At 42.0% G+C, this 21,862-nt stretch overlaps 1 protein-coding gene across 4 annotated transcripts; it reads left to right on the top strand.

Annotated features, from left to right (window-relative positions):
• Positions 1-466: 466 nt before the first annotated feature.
• On the top strand, positions 467-21,273 carry RNF19B (ring finger protein 19B). 4 transcript variants are annotated; one of them, XM_045859860.1, is made up of 9 exons: positions 467-1,245; positions 10,548-10,753; positions 12,142-12,286; positions 13,693-13,855; positions 14,281-14,395; positions 15,609-15,749; positions 16,660-16,867; positions 19,555-19,686; positions 20,407-20,540. In XM_045859860.1, exons 1-9 carry the CDS (start codon positions 605-607, stop codon positions 20,426-20,428), a joined length of 1,773 nt encoding a protein of 590 aa, XP_045715816.1. In that variant the 5' UTR covers positions 467-604; the 3' UTR covers positions 20,429-20,540. The 4 variants fall into 4 exon arrangements, with proteins under 4 accessions (XP_045715816.1, XP_045715815.1, XP_045715814.1 ...); XM_045859858.1 differs by having other exon boundaries at positions 468-1,245; positions 12,145-12,286; positions 20,457-21,273; XM_045859857.1 differs by having other exon boundaries at positions 468-1,245; positions 20,457-21,273.
• The last annotated feature ends 589 nt before the right edge of the window (positions 21,274-21,862 follow it).

Here is a 21,862-nt window from a genome sequence, read left to right as displayed (position 1 = left end):
CTGTCTGTCTTATTTGGTAATGCCTCTGCTTTGTAGATGCTCAGCGAATGACTATACTTTTAATGGTGTTTGTTTAATAAACAACAGGAGAAATGTTGGAAGGCAGACCAGTAGGGAATCACCATTTGATCTACGCTTGCCTGCTTTTTACAGACGAAATAACTAAAGCATCAGTTGCTAGAAGAAGCATTCAGACTATCCACGAGGCGGGGTGATCCGGGCATTGGTGACAGAATTGTGGGGAGAAGGCCAAAGAGAGCCCCTGGGTTAGTATCTACTCAAGATGGCTGTCCTGGAACCACATGACCCGGAGGCGGTGAAGCTCCGCCCCAGCACGCCCGGCTCCTCCCCATTTGACCGCGCCCAGCGCCCCTCCGCCCTCGCGGTGCGGTTTGTGAGGTGTCTCTGGAAAGCGCCTGCGCAGTGGGCAGCGGCGCGAGGGGCGGAGGCTTTATAACTGCTTGGTTGACGCTGCTCGGTTTCTATCTTGGGGAGGGCGGCGGCGGCGGCGGCGGCGGCGGCGGCCGGGGCTCCGGCAGAGGGGGTGCTGAGGCGGGAGCTGTGGCGGCGCTGGGCGCCGCTCGCCCCTCGGCCTCTGGGGGCCATGGGCTCCGAGAAGGACTCCGAGTCGCCGCGCTCTACATCCCTACACGCGGCTGCGCCGGACCCCAAGTGCCGCAGCGGCGGCCGGCGCCGGCGCCTCACCTTCCACAGCGTCTTCTCTGCCTCGGCCCGTGGCCGCCGTGCGCGGGCCAAGCCACAGGCCGAGCCACCGCCCCCGGCCGCTTCGCCGCCGCCGCCCGCCCCAGTCCCGGCCGCGGCCCAGCCCCCCTTGCCCGAGGCGCTGCCCGCCGAGCCGGCCGCTGAGGCCGAGGAAGAGGCCGAGGAGGCGGCAGCGGCGGGGCCGGGGTTCGAAGATGAGGAGGCGGCGGAGGGCGGCATCCCGGGCCCGGAGGAGGTGGAGTGTCCGCTGTGCCTGGTGCGGCTGCCGCCCGAGCGGGCCCCGCGCCTGCTCAGCTGTCCGCACCGTTCGTGCAGGGACTGCCTCCGCCACTACCTGCGCCTGGAGATCAGCGAGAGCCGGGTACCCATCAGCTGCCCCGAGTGCAGCGAGCGACTCAACCCGCACGACATCCGCCTGCTGCTCGCGGACCCACCTCTCATGCACAAGTACGAGGAGTTCATGCTGCGCCGCTACCTGGCTTCGGACCCGGACTGCCGCTGGTGCCCGGCCCCGGACTGCGGGTGAGCGCGGGGGCGTGGCCGTCGGGGGTGGCTGGCTGCGGCCGAAGGGATCCGGGCCGGTGCCTAGGCACTGGACCTACCCGTGACCCGCCCCTGGAGGTGGCCCTCAGCGCAGCAGTGTGTGTGTGTGTGTGTCCGTGTCCCCGTCCGTGTCCAGACGTGAGGGAGAGGTGAGGGATGAGCCATGGGAGGGAGAGGGAGGAGGCAACTGTGGTGGCTTGGTAACTGGTAACCCTCCGGAAGCCCAGGCGAGCGCTGTGGACGCACCCAACACCCCGCCCCTGTCCAAGAGCTTGAGGTGGAGGCTGAGTAGTGGTTGAGGGAGGGAGCTATGCATCAAGCCAGGAGGCAGGGCAGTTTTTTGTCGGGTAAATGCCCCTCTGTCCAGAGGCAAGGAGTGTCTCTCAATGAGAGGATATATGGCAAAAGACGAAATGAGAATATCCTTCTGAAGGGGCAACGCTTTGGAGGGGTGTGTCCATTTGGCTAGGGTGAGACTTAATAGCACTGCAGGAGAAGGTGTGTTCTTCCTGACCACTCCTGGTGAAAGTTGGGATGGAGGTGACGAGAATGGCACTAGGGGGGAAAGGACAGCTGTCTGGCAGAGCTCTGGGGGCACCGTGGGCCTTGTGTGTCCTCTTGCCAAGCTCTTGGGAGGCCCCCTGTGGTTCTTACACTGCTGCCTTGGGCAGGGTGAGGAGTGGACCGTTTGTCCGAGAAGCAGTGGGTCACTCAAAAGAAGGATGCCTAGAGGATTGGTACGTTAGGAGAAAATGTGTCTCCCAGCCCCTCTGATCTTGAGTTTTGATGATGGTCTTTTTAATGCACCATATATGTTAAGTTTTTAAGGTCAGTGAGAAAATGTGCTGTGACTGCAGAAACATAATACCACCAGATTTAGCAGTCTGGAGCATTCAGTGGAGACCCTCTTCCCCCCACTTTTTAAAATTTGTGTGTCGCTGTCAGTGCCTCCCATGCAGCAAGGGAGGGGCTCCTCTAAGTGGAGTCAGAGTCAGACTGCCCTCACCTGCAGATCATTTTATTCTTGTGTGCCATGTTTTGGGGACAAAAAGATGCTAGAGACTCTTTGCAGTAGGTAATGTAATGCTAGTAAAACGCTTCATGATCTTTGCTTCAAAGGCGTTAAGAAGGGCTTTTAATTGTAGCCTGCATATCAAGGCTGTTTTAAGATTTCCATGATGCTTCTGTGTGCCTCCTTCAAAAGAAGCCGACATAGTCTATGTAGGGGAGTAAGAAGAGTAAGCTGCTTCTATTTATCTATTCTGCCAAACTTGTTTAGAGATGGGTGTGTTATTTAACCTAACTCAGATGGGGTTTCTAAATTACTTTGAAGTGTTGTTGTCAAAGGAACTGTGTTTATCTATGGTAGATCACTTTCACTTTCAGTTAATAAGTATCAGAAAGAACCACGTAGGCTCTGTAGAAGCTTATGTAGAAGCTCTGTAGAAGTTTTGCTTATGTCTGGTGATCCAATGAGCCTGAAGAGGTTAATTTATATGGTATTCACTGTTTTCACAGACACCCTTGATCTGTTTTCTGAACCAAAGGAATTTAAGTGAACACTTAATTTTGGAATGGTATATTAACTCCTTTTTTGAGATGTGAGTTTCCTTGAGTGTGGGACCACTGATTATCTTTCTGGAAAAGCTCCCTTTTGTTTTTGTTTTTGTTTTTTAAGATTTTATTTATTTATTTTTAGAGAGGGAAGGGAGGGAGAAAGAGAGAAAGAGAAACATCAATGTGCAGTTGCTGAGGGCCGTGGCCTGCAACCCAGGCATGTGCCCTGACTGGGAATCGAACCTACGATGCTTTGGTTCAAAGCCCGCGTTTAATCCACTGAGCTACGCCAGCCAGGGCCCTTTTGGTTTTTTATACCTCTGAAATCAGTCTCTGACTTTGCTCACATCAATAAAAAGAGTCAGGAGTTAATTTACAATTTTGATGACAGCTCCAAACCATCACTGATTTGGGAGTTATTAAAGAAATAGGCCATTTTCTATTTTAGCCAAGTATTGCATCAGTTATCATCCAGAGGTTTTTTTCCAATTAGTTAAAAGAATTATAACAATCTTATATATAATTCTTTTTAATGTGTTATCTGTCAGTTTAAAGAAGGTGAAGTCTGGGGAAAGAAAGCAAGCTGGCATCTGAGTATCCATGTGCCAGGCATACATAATTTAATTTGATCCTTGCAACATGGCAAGATAAATTTGATCTAGTTTTACAGATGAGGGGACCAAAGTTGAAGTAAATTTCAGAGTCATGTAACTAGTGGAAACACTGGTCTAAACTCCAGTCAAGTTCAGTATTCTTTCCTCAGCCTCTTTTTTAAAAAGCATGGGCTTGTCAGCATTATTGGGAATGCTACTGTTTGTGTCCTAAGGACAACATTGAGAGAGCTAAGTATGCTAGAATTCATTTTCTTTTCTGATTCTTATTGTTAACAGTCTCTTACCTACTTTATTTTTCTTATCTGAGATAGGCCTAATCCTTTCCTGACCTGAGAGGCTCATTTAATGTTTGCAAAGTGTTTTGAGATCTTCATTTGAAGGTGTTAAATAAACAAGGAGTAACTTTAAAATTCTGCCACCTCCCAAACAGGTGTCTGAGTTCTCAAGGGATTTGGCCAATGGTTTTGTCTCTTTCTAATGCCAGGAGAAAAATAGCTTGTTTTGTTTTGTTATAATCACAAACTGGTCTGCTTTTCTGGGTCTAGTAAAAGTCACGGATGAGCACTAGAGCAGAAGTCTAAGCCCTGGTTATCTTTTCTTCTCCTCGTATGTGACCATGTTTACTTTTACTGTCCACACACAGATCAAGATCCTACCAGCCAAAGTTATCAAGTCTTTCCTTTGCTCTCTGTGTGTCTGTGTGTGTATTTGGCAGGGTGAAGGAGTATGTGAGTGATCCTCCTGAGTTCTGGTCACTAGTTTCACTGTGATTACTCATGATGATGAGAACACTGTATATTAAAAGACTCATTCAAATTTTTTATTGATTTTTTTTTTTTACTGAGAAAGAGAAAGGGAGGGGGAAAAGAAACAAATACAGGTTTGTTCTACCCATCCACACATTCATGGGTTGATTCTTGTGTGTGCAGCTCAAACTCGTAACCTAGGTAAATCAGAATGTCGCTCCAGCCAACTGAGCTACCTAGCCAGGGCAAGATTCATTAATTGTTTACAAAATATTTGGAGAACAGAGCAAAGACTGAGTTTTTCTTTTCCCATACTTGAAATAATTTTATTTTACTTATAAATAAGGGAACCAATTTTAGGAGGGAAACATTCATATTATTTAATATTAAGTATAATAACATCAAGTGTAATCTTTAAAACATACTCTTAAATGAGATAAAATTAACTCAAAATAGAGATAACTGACATTTTTATAGTTTGTATAATTTTCAGACTCAAGCCTCATTCAGAAATAATTTCATTTTAGTTTCATACAGGTAGATGGTGGTAAACTCATTTTGTAAGGGAGAAACCAGTGCAGAGAAGTTTGTATGGAACCCAGTGTCTCATGGCTAATAAACCATGCAGTGGATCTGTTACCCCTTGGAATCTCTGATTAAATATGAGGTGTTTTCAGAAACCCATGACACCTGTAAATATTTAATGTTCTCCTCACAAGTGCCCTGTTGTCAATCTTTAAACCCTTTCAGGATCTCTAGGAGACTGAGAGAGTGAGCAAATGAGGCAACAGAGCAGATCTTCCCTACAAATAATTAGGGGGTAAGGCTGTCTTGACCTAAATTCTTTGTACAGGTCCACCGCCGCAGCCTCTCATTGGAGAGTCCCCCTGCAGAGTGCCCCCTCCCACCTGACTACAGCAGGTAGCATCGTTATTGGCCTTCCTGGACAATTGGACTGGACCATCCCATAAATAGGAAGCTTCTGCTTGTCTCTAGCGTATTTATGAGGGAAGAGCAAGCTCCCTGAGCAGGACAAATCTTTCAGTGAAGAAGTTTTCCTCTCTGAAGCCTTCCTGGAACTCTTTTTCTGGGTTAACACATGAATTTATTGCAGTTCCATTCAGGATGGAACTCTTAATTTATACCATACCTTCTATATCAAAACTCTTCTCTCTATCTCCTCCCCCTTCTCGGCCATCTACATCATCCTTCAGTCCAATGCACCTTTCTCATATTTGCCAAAGTATTCATTCTAAAGTGGAACATTTTATATTCCTCCTCTGCTTAAAACTGTTCATAACTGACCTATAAAATGACTTCTTTTTTTTTCAATTTTGAAAATTTATTTTTTTATTTTTAAGAGATAGAAACGCCCTGGCTGGCATAGCTCAGTGGATTGAGCGCAGGCTGCGAACCAAAATGTCGCAGGTTCGATTCCCAGTAAGGGTACATGCTTGGGTTGCAGGCCATGACCCCCAGCAACCGCACATTGATGTTTCTCTCTGTCTCCCTATCTCCCTCCCTTCCCTCTCTAAAAATAAATAAAATCTTTTTAAAAAGAGATAGAAACATCAATTTGTTGTTCCACTTATTTATGCATTCATTGGTTGTTTCTTGTAAGTGCCCTTACCAGGGATAGAACTCACAACCTTGTTGCATCAGGACAGTGCTCCAACCAACTGAACTGCCAGGCCAGGGCAAGATGATTTCTTACATCTTTAATAACTTAGTATTTATATGATATCTTTATAATTTAAGCCCCTATACAGTATCCAGCAATCCTTTTATCTTACTTTCTATTTTTCATATATATGAATATTTTCCAAGGCATATAATAGGTATTTATGGAAAGAGAAATGTTTTGTGATCAGATAAGATTGGGAAATACTGGACTGAACAAAATAAAGCAAATTGATTTCTGAGATTTCATGAGCTTCTTAGGTCCTTGAGACATGCTAATATGCACTGTAAATCTTGTTAATGCTAATAATACAGTGAATCTTCAATCTGGTATAATCTTCCCAAACTTAGATCACCAGGAAACATGTTGTATATTCTATGGCATCTTGAATGCATAGTTGAAACTTTCCCTATTTACAGTTTTGCAAACTCGTTTAATAGTTATTCTGGCCTGCCTTCTGTCAGTGTCCTTATTTTTTTTATTTATTTATTTATTTATTTTTTAGGGAGAGAGAAACATCAATTTATTGTTCCACTTATGCACTCTTTGGTTGCTTCTTGTAGTTCCCTGACCTGGGACCAAACCGCAATCTTGGTGTGTTGGACCACGCTCTAACCAACTGAGATACCTGGCCTGGGCTTTGTTAGTGACCTTATTTAACAATAAGTCTTGATCTCTGAGTAGGTAGAGCTCCTCTAGACTAGGATAACTATAGTCCACCTCTTTCTACAACACTGTGAACAGACTCTTTCACTTAGCTCCCTGAAGAATAGGATGATTAGTTGAATTTTGTTAAGAAAGATAAAGGATACAAACAGCACAGTTTTGGGAGGAGAAACATAAAAAAAAGGGTGGATGAGAAGAGGACAGACAGGTGATTATTCTGCAGACCTTAGGTGAATACTGGGTATTAAACAAAAAGTACTTAAATGTGGACCTCTTGACAGGGAGTTTGACCTGGTAGAGGAGATAGGTGAATTGATAAATAGGTAGATCATTATAAATGCAATGTAAAAGATACTAAAGAAAATATAAATCCTCTTAAAGGATAGATGAAAGGTTTTGCAAAGTGGTGTCAAGATATGGGCCTTGAAAAATATGAGTAGAAATTCATATCAGGCAAACAAAGAAGTGAGTAGACAAACAAGGATCTTAAATAAAAATGTTACAAGCAAATACATGGAAGTATAAAAATAAAAGATGTCTTGAGGCTAGTTTGGTTAGTTTCTGAATGTGCAGTGTGGGGAGCATGATCGGGCAGTGACTAGAGATCAGTGTAGAAAGGTAGTCTGGATCCAGTTGATAGGCCAGTGTTATGCCATGCAAAGACTTTTAGGTTTGAAAGACTTTTTTCTTTTTGGTTGAAGGATTTTAAGCAAAACAATAGCATGATAGATTACCTTTTAGAATTGGAATTTGGATTGGAGTGGAGAATAAGGAGACCAGGTAGTAGTCTCTTGCAGTTGTCTGGCCAGGAGGTGACATGGGTTTAGAACAAAGGCAGGAAAAAGAAAGATTTGAAGGCTACAGCTCATTGTGACAACTTCGCCCATGTCTACCACCCTTTTATGTGCTCAAGGTTGATTTCTGAATGAAGTTGCATGGCCTGGAGCTAGGAAGTATAGACGTAATACAGGAACACATATCTTTAACTACCAGGGCCTGTTGGAACATAATCAAATTCATACTAAAGGGAGTTTCCCCCCAGGGCTGAAGTTAGATAATGCTAAGGTCTAGCCTGTCACACATTATGATGTTTTTGAAGACTAGGAAATTAACAAAATTAGTAAAGGTTGTATGAACTTAAAGGGGAAAAAGTATGCATCTGTATTCTTAGCAATGTGGAATTTCCTGCATCTTCTATTTTAGCTTCTAATTAAGCAAACCTGAATGTTTAGCTAAGCTAAGAGAGCAGGGTAGAGGAGAGGTTCCAGCGTGAGACATGAGACAGAAGACACAAGATGGTCCAGGCAGATTTGGTCTCTCAAGGATGAGGTTTTTCCCAACTACGTGGGGAGTGAGATCGCCCTATTTATTCTTTTTAAAGATTCTATTTATTTAGCTTTTAGAGTAGAGGGGAGGGGAAAAGAGAGGGAGAGAAACATCAATGTGCAAGACAAACATTTATTGGTTGCCTCTTGCATGCCCCCAACTGAGAACCTAGCCTGCAACCTGGGCATGGGCCCTGACAGGGCAGGTGGTGCTCCGTCCGCTGAGCCACACCAGCCAGGCCACATTGCCCTATTTAGAATTTAGAGGTTCACCCCTAAAGTGGTCTTACACAAAATTTTAGGATTAAGTTATAATACCTGACATACAGTAAGCTAGTTGGTACATGACTAAGTTTAAAAGATTGCTTTAGGGCAAAGTAATAGGTCAGGAGAAGAGCTAGAATGCCCTGGAGAAAACTAAAAAAACCTAAGTAGGAGAAAGTCTCTGTCATTCATTCTGCACAGGTATTTTAAACGTAAACTAGCGTGTCAAACCCTGGGGATTAAAAAATGGATACTTTTCCTTGAGTGTAGTCTGGTTAGTGCAATATGAATATAAACAAATGATTACTATATAATGTGATAAGTATTAAAAAGTAGTATATGGTAAGTATTTTAAGTATTATAAATTGTGCACAGGCATGAAATGGGCAAACACTTGCCTTGAGAGGTTAAGTAGATTTTATAGATGATGGCTTTTGAGCTGGTTATTACCTGGATAAGTATTCCCCAGGACAAGAAGTAAGGAAAGGACATTTCTAGGCAGAAGGAATAGAGTATGCAAAGGCCAGGAAGTTGGACAAAAAAATATGTGCTGTCATTTTTATACCACTCCTGTCTGAGCAAGACCTCAAATGCAGTTTCAGAACATATTTAGTAACACTTGAAAGTAGCAAGCACCTATACCTTCATTTTCAGAATAGGAGCTAAGGTTTGGAGGTTTTAATTAGCACACTGTCATGCAGCATGAGTCAGGGGCCAGAAGCCCAGACCAGGCACCCGAAAACAGAAATGCCAAGTCTCGTGCCCTGAGTAATTTTGTGTCATGGTAATGGATTGCTCTGGGCTCATGAGTATTTGGGTTTATTTTACTTCCCTTAACTAAATTCCACACCCAAAATTGACATTGCCAATTCCTGTCACATGTTTTTATTTCTAAAGAAGGGGGGTTGAGGGAATCTGCTAATAAATATTTATTCCCACCACATAAGGTAAAAATGGATCATGAAATGTTCAAGACTTACTGACTGGCAGTCTGTCTAATTTGTATTATCAGAAGTTGACTTAATATTTTTCTGAGATCATCCAGTATCTTTCCCATTTAACACACAATAGCAAGCATTCTACTTTCTTCAGGAGAAATGTTTATCTTTAGTAGTTATTTTGCAGCTAGATTTGCTTAGAACTCCTACAGGATATGAATCATTTGCATTCATACATTGATCTAACTTTGCTTTTTCTGAGAAGAGTTTTAATAGAGCATATATTATATAACAGATGATATTTGTCATCAATATTTTCAGATTCATTCTCAAACCAATTTGCAGAATCTAGGATAAACCTGAGAATTTGAGATATTCTTGTGAACATCTAATGTACATTCAAATAAACAGCAAACCATAGGATAAATCCAAGAAAACTTTATTCAGCTATTGGAAGAGAGCATGGAATAGGGGACAACAAAACGCAGACGGTAACACCTAACCCTGCAGTCATTGACTTATCTGAAAATTGTGTGAAATTTCACAACTGCTATTTTCCCTGTTTTGTTTATTTCTTTCTTTAAATTACTTTACTTATTTTTTACTTTAAATAAGGGTCCACTTGTTAGTGTAATCTGAGCACTTAACATATTTAGAATTAGTCACAAAGACTAATAATTGTAAATATATGAGATTGTTTTGTGGGAGAGTAATTCTTGGTAAACGCACATGAATTATAAGAAGCAGTTTGATGCTAGTGCTGATAGATTCTGAATTGCCCATCTTTACTGAGAATATGGGTCAGAAGAGAGGGGAGGAGATGTGGCCTTAATTCTGTATTAATTAATGAGGTAGATGAGTGGTATTCTTGGAATCTGAAGCTTGTCAAGAAAGAAGATATTTCAAGGTAAAGATTTGAATTGAGAGATAGAAGGAGAGAGGGAAGAAGGATGAAAAAAAAGCTATTGTTTCTGAGGCTGTGATCAGACCAGCTTCACTGTAGAATTTAAAAATGAAAAAGTACACATACTTGCTTTAGTTTTTGCTCTAGTTCTTTATTTCACTAATGTTCTGTCCTTTAATGTAAACAAATTCTAATCTCTCTAAATATAGCAAACCATCAAAAGGAAATCAGTTTGTACCTTGTTTACAAAACTTGCCATGGCAAATTGCTTCTAAAGCAGCTTAAACTATGACTGAATACATGCTAGAAATTCAGGCTAAATATGATATTTCCCCGTTTTTCAGTAAGTAAATGATTTGTGATTTTAGAATCTCAAGAAGAAATGTACTGTCTCACACAGAATATGTTTGAGTTTGTTAGGCATGCTTATGCGTGCATATTATGTGCATGTTCTTTTTTCTACATCGTATGTGGTGGTGGGGAGTACCATGCAGTGTTACCCCGCTGGAACTGATGAATGTCTGTCTGTCTGTCTTGGTTAGATCATTCTTATCTTACTGATATTGCTTCCTGTCTCCTTACCCAGTTATGCTGTTATTGCCTATGGCTGTGCAAGCTGCCCAAAGCTGACCTGTGAGAGGGAAGGCTGCCAGACTGAGTTCTGCTACCACTGCAAGCAAATATGGCATCCAAATCAGACATGCGATATGGCCCGTCAGCAGAGGGCACAGACTTTGCGAGTACGGACCAAGCACACTTCAGGTCTCAGTTACGGCCAAGAATCTGGACCAGGTATAAATTGGCACTGTTTCATTTAACTCTTTATTTTATACTTCATTATGTGAGCCCAAAGCTGGGAGGGATTACATTACTGTATAATCAAATATTTCTTGGGATCAGAAACTGTTTGACAATACTTCCAATATTATAATTGATATATATAGTTTTCCTCTCTGACCATTATACGTTATCCGACTCAGGTAAAATCAGAATACAAGAAATTGCATTTTCTAGTTTCTTTCTTTTTTTTACTGAGTTTCCAGAGAGAGAGGGAAACATCGATTTGTTGTTCCACTAATTTGTGCATTCATTGGTTTCTTGGTTGCTCTCTCATATGTGCCATGAGCAGAGATCAAACCTACAACCTTGGCATAGTGGGACAACGCTCTAACCAGCTGAGCTATCTGGCCAGTGCTGAATTCTCTCATCTCTGCTTTCTTAGTAATATGTCTCAGGTTGGCAAGCAATTGGGTCCTTTTGCTAGGGGCTTTTTAAAAACTTTAATTGTGAACAGAATTAAATTAAGACATTTAATTAGTGTCTTAACCTGTGTTGTTTACTATTTTTAGGTGCATTATCGCTTTTGGAAATAGGGTACAAATTTAAGGAAAGGAAATATTAGTATGGATTAATGATTAACCTTAAAAGTAGGTATAGCACACATTTAGTTCCAACCTTTACAAGTCAGAGAAAACATACTTTAAAATGTCAGTGGTTTATTACCTTTTATAAATGTACTTATTTCACTGATATCATTAGGGAGAGGCTAGTAGGAAAAATTTTACCATTCACTTTTTCCTGGCATAGCATAATCTCCTAAAATTGTCATTTAATAAGATAGTTCCTGGCTTGCTGTGAAGATTACCAGGTGTATGCTACATATCATACCCAATTATTTTTAGGTTTTGAATTTGCAAGAATCTTGGGAAGGGAGTCTGGTTTGTAGTAGAGCATGTCACAGTGATACTTGCTGAGCCTGAGAAATGAATTTCCTGAACTAAATTTTCTCAAAACTTAAAGCCAATTCCAGTCTACAGACTGTTCTTCCTGCTGGACTATGCTTTTAATTCTGCCAGCGTATTAGCTGGTGAAATTCCATTATTCTTGGAGCCATCTTTCTCTAGGGAAGCCTTCTTTCTCAGTGTGTGGTTCGAGTGGTGGGTACATTGTGAGTTTTTGAGATAGGCAGCTTAATCTATACAAGTAGGACTCATTTTATGAACTTTGCTGAGGTCTAGACACAGCCAGCCTTCCAGGGAGGTGGGTTGCACGATTTGGAATTCTTAGTCAAGAGTTCTTTACTGCCTCTTCATTTTTTATACATACTTCTAGGAATAATAAAGTCTAACTAAGATATACTGGAGTTCTTTTCCTGCTTATTCTTCCTTCCCCTCTCTTAGCAGATGACATCAAGCCATGTCCACGATGCAGTGCTTACATTATCAAGATGAATGATGGGAGCTGTAATCATATGACCTGTGCAGTATGTGGCTGTGAGTTCTGTTGGCTTTGTATGAAAGAGATCTCAGACTTGCATTACCTCAGGTGAGTTGGGAAAAGTGTCCATTGCTCTTACATTCTTGTTCTCTTACTGATTTAAAGGCAAGGATGTCAAAGAGACATAGTTCTCTGTCCTGTCATTATAGGATGAGGAAATTGTAAAAAAGTTCCTCTGAAGCATCCTTCTGATCATGGTATTTTCCAGCTCAGCAGTTTCTGGGGACTGTTTCCATGACCTTGCAGATAGAGTTCAGTTTCCTTACAAGCTTGAATTGTAAGGCTTTCCACGGCCTGGCCCTAATTTACTTTTCTAGCTTTTTCCATTTTACTTTCATACATGCTATATTCCAAATACATAATCTAGGCTTGCTGTTCCCTGGGTCTCTTCTGTGCTATCCTACCCTTCCATGCTTGTTCACAAGTTCTTCTTCACTTTGCCTGGAATGATTTCTAATCACCTCATCCTCCTAGCAACCTCATTTTATCCTAGCCTGTTCAGTTCTTACCAACCCTTCAAGGGCCACTTAAATGCTGTTTCATCCATTGTGCCTTCCCCTGCCTCATTCTTCTCCATTGACATTCCTTAAATGCTTCTTTATAAATGTGATCATTTTACTTCATGTACATGTCTAATTTTTCTGAACTGTATTAAGTTTCTTAAGGCTAGAATTACTTTTTCAAGTTCCTTACACGTAGTGAGTTTCTAAAGAATTTATTGAATGGATATTAAAATATTGTCCTGAAGGAGTTAATACTTACAAATTTAATATTCACTGTGTGGGTAAAACACTTTAATTTCCAATTTAGCATACATTTGAGTACTTACCGTCTACCCATTAATGGGGACACAAGTGTGCATAAGCCATGATCCCTTCTTTAAACATTGCTTTTCCCATCCGGTGAGGGGGCAGGACAAAGAGGGAGCAAAAATGGTTGGATTCAAAAGGGCTGAGTGTAAAAGTAGCCAAACTAAGAGTATGAAACTGACATAAAGACTGAGACAAATCTTTTTATATCCTTTCCCAGAAACATGGTTTGCAGTATCTATTGGCTGTGGTAGGACATATACCAAGAAAACTGCAAATCAGAATGTGCATCAGCTGCAAAGCACGATGCAGTTGGATGACGTGTCGAGTCTGCAGGCTATGCAGGGTCCTGAGTAGAGTCAATCAAGGAAGCTGGATCAGTGTTGGTGGGCTAGGGAGGACATAGTTCAGCAGAAAAGAACAGAAAAGAGGTTTCATGTCTTTACAAAAAAAGCAAGGCCCCAGAGCTCCAGCAGTCTGGCCTTGGCCTTTGCTCCCCTTGTGTAATACACTCATTTCCTGTAACTTTTTGTAACTGTTAACCACTCCTAATTGAAAAGAAGGCTCTTGCTCTTATCAAGCTCTCTGTTGACAACAGCTGCTTCTATTTGTAATATTGACATTAACTTCATTTTTCCTCTGCAGCCCCTCTGGCTGCACATTCTGGGGCAAGAAGCCATGGAGCCGTAAGAAGAAAATTCTTTGGCAGCTGGGCACGTTGATTGGCGCTCCAGTGGGGATTTCCCTCATTGCTGGCATTGCCATTCCTGCCATGGTCATTGGCATTCCTGTTTATGTTGGCAGGAAGGTAAGACATTGAGTTAGTTCTGTGCATGTTCCATTTTCAGGTTGCTTAGTAAAGTTTTGAAGGAAATGGGGAGGAGCTTATGTGTCAGAGCTGCCTGAAAACCAGGTGGTTGTTGGATAAAAATAACCTTAATTTCTTAAATGGATTTTCATAAGCCCTCAAGAGATCTGAAAGTTATTAACATCCTGGACTTGGTTTGTCTCAGTCAGTGACTTAAAGGTGAAATGCTTACTTCACCCTCCTGAGTTATTTTGTCTCCTTGGTTTAACTTTCTCTGTATTAGTTTAGATCATCCTGGTCTGATGAGGTTAAAATTTAAGAAGGATGCTTTTTGAGTGTGGAGGATATGTTTTACTCTCTTGGCAAAAAAAAAACAAACTGATGTTCTAACCTGCTGGCCGGGGTTTTTTCTTTCTTGTTTATAGATTCATAGCAGGTATGAAGGAAGGAAAACCTCCAAACATAAGAGGAATTTGGCTATCACAGGAGGAGTGACTCTGTCGGTCATTGCATCCCCAGTTATTGCTGCAGTTAGTGTTGGTAAGAAGCTGGCCAGGACCACGACTTCAGTCTGCCTCGCTCCCCTTTTCCTCCCCTACCCTCCACAACTGGCTTTCTGACTAGAGCAGTTAGCCAGCTAGCCAGATGTTTCATCCTGGAAACCCCTACATTTTATACCAAACCCACCTTGGGAGTTAACGCTATTAGGTACTATTGTTATTATTATCAACCACACTAAATTATCAGAGTTAGGGAATCTTTCAGAGAAGGTTAAATTAATATTACTTTAAGACCTAGTTTTTCACCTTTTTTCTCCATTTGCAGTAGAACCCACAAAACGAAATTACTTTTATTTTGATTTGCTTAGTACATCCCACTATTTCGCAGAAGGATGAAAGTTTTTTTCAGAATAATAGTACTATAATATTTATTGAGGCTCTCCATGTGCCAGGAGCAGTTCTGCGTGTTTCTTACGCATTAATTTATGTTATGTTCACAACAGCACTATTGTAACAGAAAGGTGTAGTAATTTGCCCAAAGTCACTTAGCTGGGACATAAATCAAAGCAAGCTGACCTGGCGCCTGTGCTCTTAACAACGAAGCTATTCTGTCTCGTGTGGAATAGGATTTTGGAATCAACACTGGGGGGGCGGATCCTAACCCCAGGAGTCATTGGATGTTTGGTTATTGATTTGTTTTTGGATTAGCACTTCAGCAATGAATAGAAGGGAAAAAAATGAAAGCAACATATATATATATACTAGTTACTGTATATATCACAGGTGGCAAACACAAGGCCTGCAAGCCAAATCCGGCCTTCTACCTTGTTTTATCCACCTGGTACCTTGTTTCTACCCAGCAGCAGTGCTGAGCTCCTTGCCCCTAGTTAAAGAGTAGTACATTTATACAGTCCTAAAATTATATTCGGCCCTTTGAAGGCAACTGTGAGGCCGATGTGGCCCCCGGTAAAAATAAGTTTGACACCCCTGGTATATATGTTCTCTTTCAGTCATTGACAACTCTGGAAAGGTATGTCTAGGGTCACATGGTTAATAAATTGGAGCCAAGATTCTAATACAAGCCTTTCTAAGGCCAGTGGTCACTATTAGGATTAATCTTCCTCTTTGGGATAGCCATCTTCTGCCTTTCCTTGGTCCTTTATAAAGTGGTTTGTCTATGCTCAGGCTGGGAAGGAAACTCAGGGCAGTTGCAGCCTGGTGGCCTGCTGACATATCTCCTTCTTTTCCCCCAGGTATTGGTGTCCCCATTATGCTGGCTTACGTCTATGGGGTTGTGCCCATTTCTCTCTGTCGTGGAGGCGGCTGTGGAGTTAGCACAGCCAACGGAAAGGGAGTGAAAATTGAGTTTGATGAAGATGATGGCCCAATCACAGGTAAAAGGAGGTTTTTCATTTCCTTTTGAGTTTATAGAACACAAGATAAAAATCAGTAAAATTTAGCACATTTTACAGAGAGATTGCCATTGGATTACTTTGGATAATGAGCTTTGTAGGGGGTAAAGTATTTTTAGCTTTTCATTTCTTTGTTCCAGAGTTATTAGGTTAATTCCTCTGGTACCTGCCTCTTTGTGGCAGGTACAAACTCGGAGGATTCCAAGTTTGCTGGTAATAGTAGTGATTATAATAAAGTCAAATCTGTACAGTACTTTATAATTTTCAGAGGACTTGACACAGTCATTATCTCACTAGGTCTTTTCGTAACAGCTCTCTGAAAAGGAAGGATGAAAGTTATCGCTATTCCCCATTTAATGGCAACTTCTTTAAGCTTTTGTCTCAACATCTGTGAAATGGGTTTAAGAGCTTCTACAGAGCTGGGACTAGAGCAAATCTTTTGACTTCTACTTAGGTGTTGTTTCCACTTTATTGTATTAACTCATCTGGAGCACAGAGATTTCCCAAGGTTTTTCAAGTTTCCTGCTAGGTTCAGCACATAAATCATATTTTGAAATCTTCATGTTTGATTAGATGGTATCTATGGTATATTGGAAAGAATAGTGGACTTGGAATCAGAATTTTTGTTTTTTGTGTGACTAACCATGATTTGGACAAGTCATTCAGTTCTAAGCTTTTGTGTCCTCATCTAAAATTGGAAAGATTACAATACAAATAAATATGTGGTGAATCCCCTGATGTGTGGTGGCTGTGCATAGTAGCTATTCACTAACTGAATAGATGGCTATTTTGCTACATGAATATTTTCCACTCAGAAGAGTCATTGCAGGAAAATGCCAGACTGTTTTGATGCTGTGCTCTCTTGAATTGAGATGTTTGGTTCCATCCCCAGTGGCAGATGCCTGGCGAGCCCTCAAGAATCCCAGCATTGGAGAAAGTAGCATTGAAGGTCTGACTAGTGTCTTAAGCACCAGTGGAAGCCCGACAGATGGACTCAGTGTTATGCAGGGTCCATACAGCGAAACAGCCAGCTTTGCAGCCCTCTCTGGAGGCACACTGAGTGGTGGCATTCTTTCCAGTGGCAAGGGAAAATACAGCAGGTGAGCAAATAGGTCATTATTGAAAGAACCAGTTGGAATTATAACATACTTGTATGAACCGTTTCTCTGTGCCAGGCATGTCCTACCTATCATTTCATTTTGATTTAACCATCAGTGAGTGGTGTTTTTTGTTTTTTTTTTAAGATTTTATTTATTTTTAGAGAGAGGGGAAGGGAGGAAGAGAAACATTGATCAGTTGCCTCTCGAACACTCCCAGCTGGGGACCTGGCCCACAACCCAAGCATGTACCCTGACCAGGAATCAAATTGGTGACCTTTCAACTTGGAGTATGACACCCAACCCACTGAGCCACACCACTCAGGGCTTCAGTGGTTAGTTGTTTTTTTTTTCCTACTTGTGCAGTTTAAAAACAGGCTCAGAAATGTTAAGCATTCTTTACACTCTTCCACATAAAGGATAATGTTTAGGTCCTCCCTCTACTCTATTAGGCTGCTTGCTTCAGAAAGGGAAAACACATATTTTTGCAGGATTTCCAAGGCTGTGCTCTCCATTAGGCTTGTCACTGGCCTTCAGTTGAACAGCATTTATGCTGTATCTTGTTGGCTTATCAGTGCTATCATCTTCATTAGCTTCCTATTCCCATTTGGTAGAAAAAGAAAATCAATTCTATGAACTTGTGTTGAGAGTATGTAAAGCTTTATCACTGAAGAGGTTGTGACTTACTGGGTCATTTCACCAGTTAGACAAATGAGAACATACTCAGAGAAACTAACCGATGTTACATGAGAAGCAGTTAGTTTAATGCAGTAGAGACAGAGGCCTGGGAAGGTGGGGCAGGGGGAGGGGAGGGCAATTATAAGTTAGGGAGGTAGGGGAGGTGGTTGCCTTCAGATTTCTGAAGGGTCTTGAACTGGAAAAAATTAAACATTTGAGTCGTGCCAAGAGGTAGATTAAGATGACTTGGCAGAAGCTAGAGGGAAACTTACTTTGATTCATTATAGAGAATATAGGGAAAATCTATATAAAAGTCCAAAGAAGGAACGTATTACCTTATAAATATTCAGCTACCTATCCTTGGAAATGTTTAATGTGAAACCAGATGGCCATTTGGCTATTAGGAGTCAATCAACAGATGGCAGTTGGACTGGATCCCACACCTGAGTGCTTGTCAGTCACCTGGGAGCCTCTTAAAAATAGATTTCAGGACCCTATCCCAGTATTAGTAAATTAGAATCTCTGGGAGTGGGATTTAGGAATCTGTATTTTGAAAAGACTTTCCAAGTGATTCTGCCATAGTGCAAGAATAAGCATCTGGAAACCACTTAAGTAAATAGTCTTTATGAAAGGCCTTTTCCAATTCTGAGAGTGATCCCATGGTGGAGCTGAAACTAGAACCCCAGTCTCTGACGTGATGCACTTTTCCATTGCACTGCCTCATTTTCCTGGGCTGTGGCACATTCTTGAAGGGCATCTGAGGCTGGAGCAGCACAGCAAAGATACAGGTGGCAGGCTGGAGGTTGTTTGAATGTGCAGCTGGAGGCTGCTGCTGACCCGTCTGCATCTCATGACTCTGGGTGTTTATTAGGGGATCCCACCCCCACATTCTGAAGAATTCACTGCTGTGCTTTTTTAAAACCAACACTCCTGTAAATAAGCAGACAGACATAATTGGAGACTGACTTGCTGAAATGGCAGTTTAGCCAGTCCAGCTGTTCCAGTTCTGTGGAAGCCTTCTTTCTATAGGCTTGCTTCTGAATGGAAATTCCTTTTATAGGAAGTGAATGAGTCAGATGGGTTTGACTGTGAAACCCATTATGAGGAACTATTTAAGTATACAATAAAATGGTGTTAGAGCCAAGAAAGGAAATAGTTACAGGTTCTTAGCTCTGAGACACCATTGGAAAAGTTTGCTGCTCTTATAGGAGATTGGCTTCTGTATGTCATTCAGTCTCATAGATTGGAGGTAATTTGATTTCTAAATGTTTGCGTTCCTAGTATGTGCAAGACATGGAGGATAGAGTGAATGAGATGTCTTTCCTTTTTTGGAGCTCAGATGAGTAGAAGAGAGATGTGTACATTGATTAATAAATAAATAGGTGCTGTAGGAGCACTTAGGAAGTGACTGGTGTGCTGAAAGATTGAGGGGAAGTGATAATTTCTTTGTTAAGGACTGAATATGAGTTTGCCATCTAGAGAAAGGAAACTTCTAGAGAGTGGGAATACCATGTCCAAAGTCATGGAGGTATAAAATGTGTATAGGTGCATAAGGAAAGAAAAAATTGAGAGTGATTATGATTTAGGACCTGTGGTGAGAGAGGAACTGGAGAGCGAGCTTGGAGGCAGATCAGAAAGACCTTAAATGCCAGTTGTCGGTAGGGAGCCAAGAGAGGACTGTTAGTGATCACGTCGTCGTTCACATTGGCACTGATCTGGAAGTGCTTTTACTTGGACTTAGAGCTACTGCAGAGAGAGCCCAGTTGTGGTTATCCAGTTAGGAGATCTGGAGAGCCTGAAGTTAAGCAGTAACAGTGGGGATAGAAAGGAGGGGACGATTTCATTAAATATGTAAGAGAGAAACTGCGTGGGCATCTACTTGAGCTGTTTGACAATTGGAGATCAGATCAACTCAGTTTGCAAGAGAATAATGGAAGAGATGTGTGCCAGGAAGCAGACTGTCTTGGAATACCCAGGTCTCATATTAACTTAAACGTCCCCTCTTTACACAGGTTAGAAGTCCAAGCCGATGTCCAAAAGGAAATTTTCCCCAAAGACACAGCCAGTCTTGGTGCAATTAGTGACAACGCAAGTACTCGTGCTATGGCCGGTTCCATAATCAGTTCCTACAACCCACAGGACAGGTATGTGACCAGTCAGATGCCCAGGAGAGGTTGTATTTTTTGGTCAGGTACTAGACCTTCAGAAACTCAATGCCTTCTATTAGAGCTCTGTGTACGATCTAGTGGGATACATAGTGTGCATACCCTGTGACTTCATTGAGCAAGTTCTTGGCAGCTCTTGATTGATTCTTTTTGTTAGCACTTGAATTTTAGAGGATTTTTTTCTTTCTTCCTTTTCTTCCTTTTTTTCTTTCTTTTCTTGGTTTTTGCAACAGTAATTACTTACATGGACTTTGAGAGCTAGATTGGTATTCATTGATATCTGTGGATCTATGGCTTCTGCTCTCATGTTGCCCTTTGCTTGGTGTGGCTCCTGTACCTTATTTTTATTTTTGAGAACTAGTGTGTCTGGTATGGGGTGAGTGCAGCACTTCCTTCTGGAGAGTTCCTGGTTTCTTCTAATTGTGGCACAGCAGTAAAAAGCTATGAATCTTCTTTCACTTTCATAGGGTAAGATAGTGTGAGGCCCTGACACTTAGTTGAATTTTGGAAGCTCTTTTTTAGTTTAAAGAAATTGGCAGAGGTGTACATGTATGTTTAAATGAACAAAAAGGATCTAATTGTTCTCCATCCTATTTGAGTGTTAAGTTAAATTTTTATTTTCACTAAAAACGAGCTCTAGTCTATTTACCTGTTTTTGGGCTTTCTAATCCTGAACCCACAAACTGCTTTTACCCACAGGTATAACATGACCCATGCATGACTCAGCATAGTGGATTTTGTCTCCACAGAGAATGCAACAATATGGAAATCCAAGTGGACATTGAAGCCAAACCAAGCCACTATCAGCTGGTGAGTGGAAGCAGCACAGAGGACTCGCTCCATGTTCATGCTCAGATGGCGGAGAATGAAGAAGAAGGTGGTGGCAGCAGTGGCAGCAATGAAGAGGATCCCCCCTGCAAACACCAAAGCTGTGAACAGAAAGACTGCCTGGCCAGCAAACCTTGGGACATCAGCCTGGCCCAGCCCGAGAGCATCCGCAGTGACCTAGAGAGCTCAGATACACAGTCAGATGACGTGCCAGACATCACTTCAGATGAGTGTGGCTCCCCTCACTCCCATACTGCAGCCTGCCCCTCGACTCCCAGAGCCCAAGGTGCGCCGAGCCCAAGTGCCCATATGAACCTCTCTGCCCCAGCTGAGGGGAAGACTGTCTTGAATCCAGAAGGTGCAGAAGCCAGAGTATGAAGGGGAATGAATGCTCCTGTTCTGAGAAGCACACTTGTTGTAACTGCATCTTTTGGAATCTTTTTTTTGTGGGGGTGGGAGTAGAGATTTCTGTATTTTGCTTCAAAAATTCTCTGGTCACAGGTTTCCCCAGGGAAACTGAGAAATTTGCAATTTCTTACAGATAAAACATGGGAAATTTTGCCCTTAGTCCCACACCCCATCCTCCTCCCCCCTTTTTTAAGTTTTAATTTATTGGTTAAACTGATGGTGGCAATCGGTGAGGTGTGTCAAAGAGTGTACAGATGTATGTGTGTATATTGTATGTATGCTAACATTACCGAAGGACACATTTTAATAAAGATTTCTGTTGTAATTCAACTCCTGTCGTTTTCCTTGGCTTGGGTAGTCTTTCAGAGCCAAGGGTTTGAAACAGACCACTAGTCCTTAACAGTCTGTAGATCTGAGGTTCCTTATCCCAGGGGAGAAGGATTGTATTCTGATCTGACTGCACTGGAGTCATCTATGAACCAGGGATTTCTAGCATAATAGGAAGTAAAGCCGGGCTTGTTTGGGACTATGTAGTCAAACTGAAGGATTAGCTGGGTCAGCCAAATAGAGAAGCTGTAGATTAAGATGGACCTTGTTTGCCCTCTAGAGGTAGCTGTGCAGTTTTCCTGTTAAAGTTTTATTTAACTTTTCTGTATTGTAGTCACTTCTAGAAATGTGTTCCCAGAGCAGGAAAGGAAGGGGTGGCAGTTCAGTGGCTCTTTAGAGTGATCCCACAGTGAATGCCGCAGGATTGTAAATTGGGGAACGTAGTATTCTTACTGGAGGAAGAAATGTACCGATTCTGTGTAACCTAATCACTGAGCAATAACCTGGGCGTGTGTTATGCTCTCAGGTATGTATTCCCTGTTCAAAAAAGTTTTCTCAGTCTTGCCTATTTAGTTTAAGAGTAACAGGAATC

This window comes from Phyllostomus hastatus, unplaced genomic scaffold, assembly GCF_019186645.2.
Source record: "Phyllostomus hastatus isolate PE091 unplaced genomic scaffold, TTU_PhHast_1.1 phas_scaffold_182, whole genome shotgun sequence".
In the NCBI taxonomy this organism is placed as follows: domain Eukaryota; kingdom Metazoa; phylum Chordata; class Mammalia; order Chiroptera; family Phyllostomidae; genus Phyllostomus; species Phyllostomus hastatus.
Note: the sequence above shows the minus strand (reverse complement) of the source record. Positions and strands in the feature narration are given on the sequence as shown.

What these genes read in the sequence shown, in the direction of transcription:
- RNF19B (XM_045859857.1), top strand. Translation starts at nt 605, where the DNA reads ATGGGCTCCGAGAAGGACTCCGAGTCGCCGCGCTCTACATCCCTACAC. An exon ending in TGCCCGGCCCCGGACTGCGG is followed by an intron (nt 1,246 to 10,547) that starts GTGAGCGCGGGG and finishes CTCCTTACCCAG; the next exon opens with TTATGCTGTTATTGCCTATG. An exon ending in CGGCCAAGAATCTGGACCAG is followed by an intron (nt 10,754 to 12,141) that starts GTATAAATTGGC and finishes CCCCTCTCTTAG; the next exon opens with CAGATGACATCAAGCCATGT.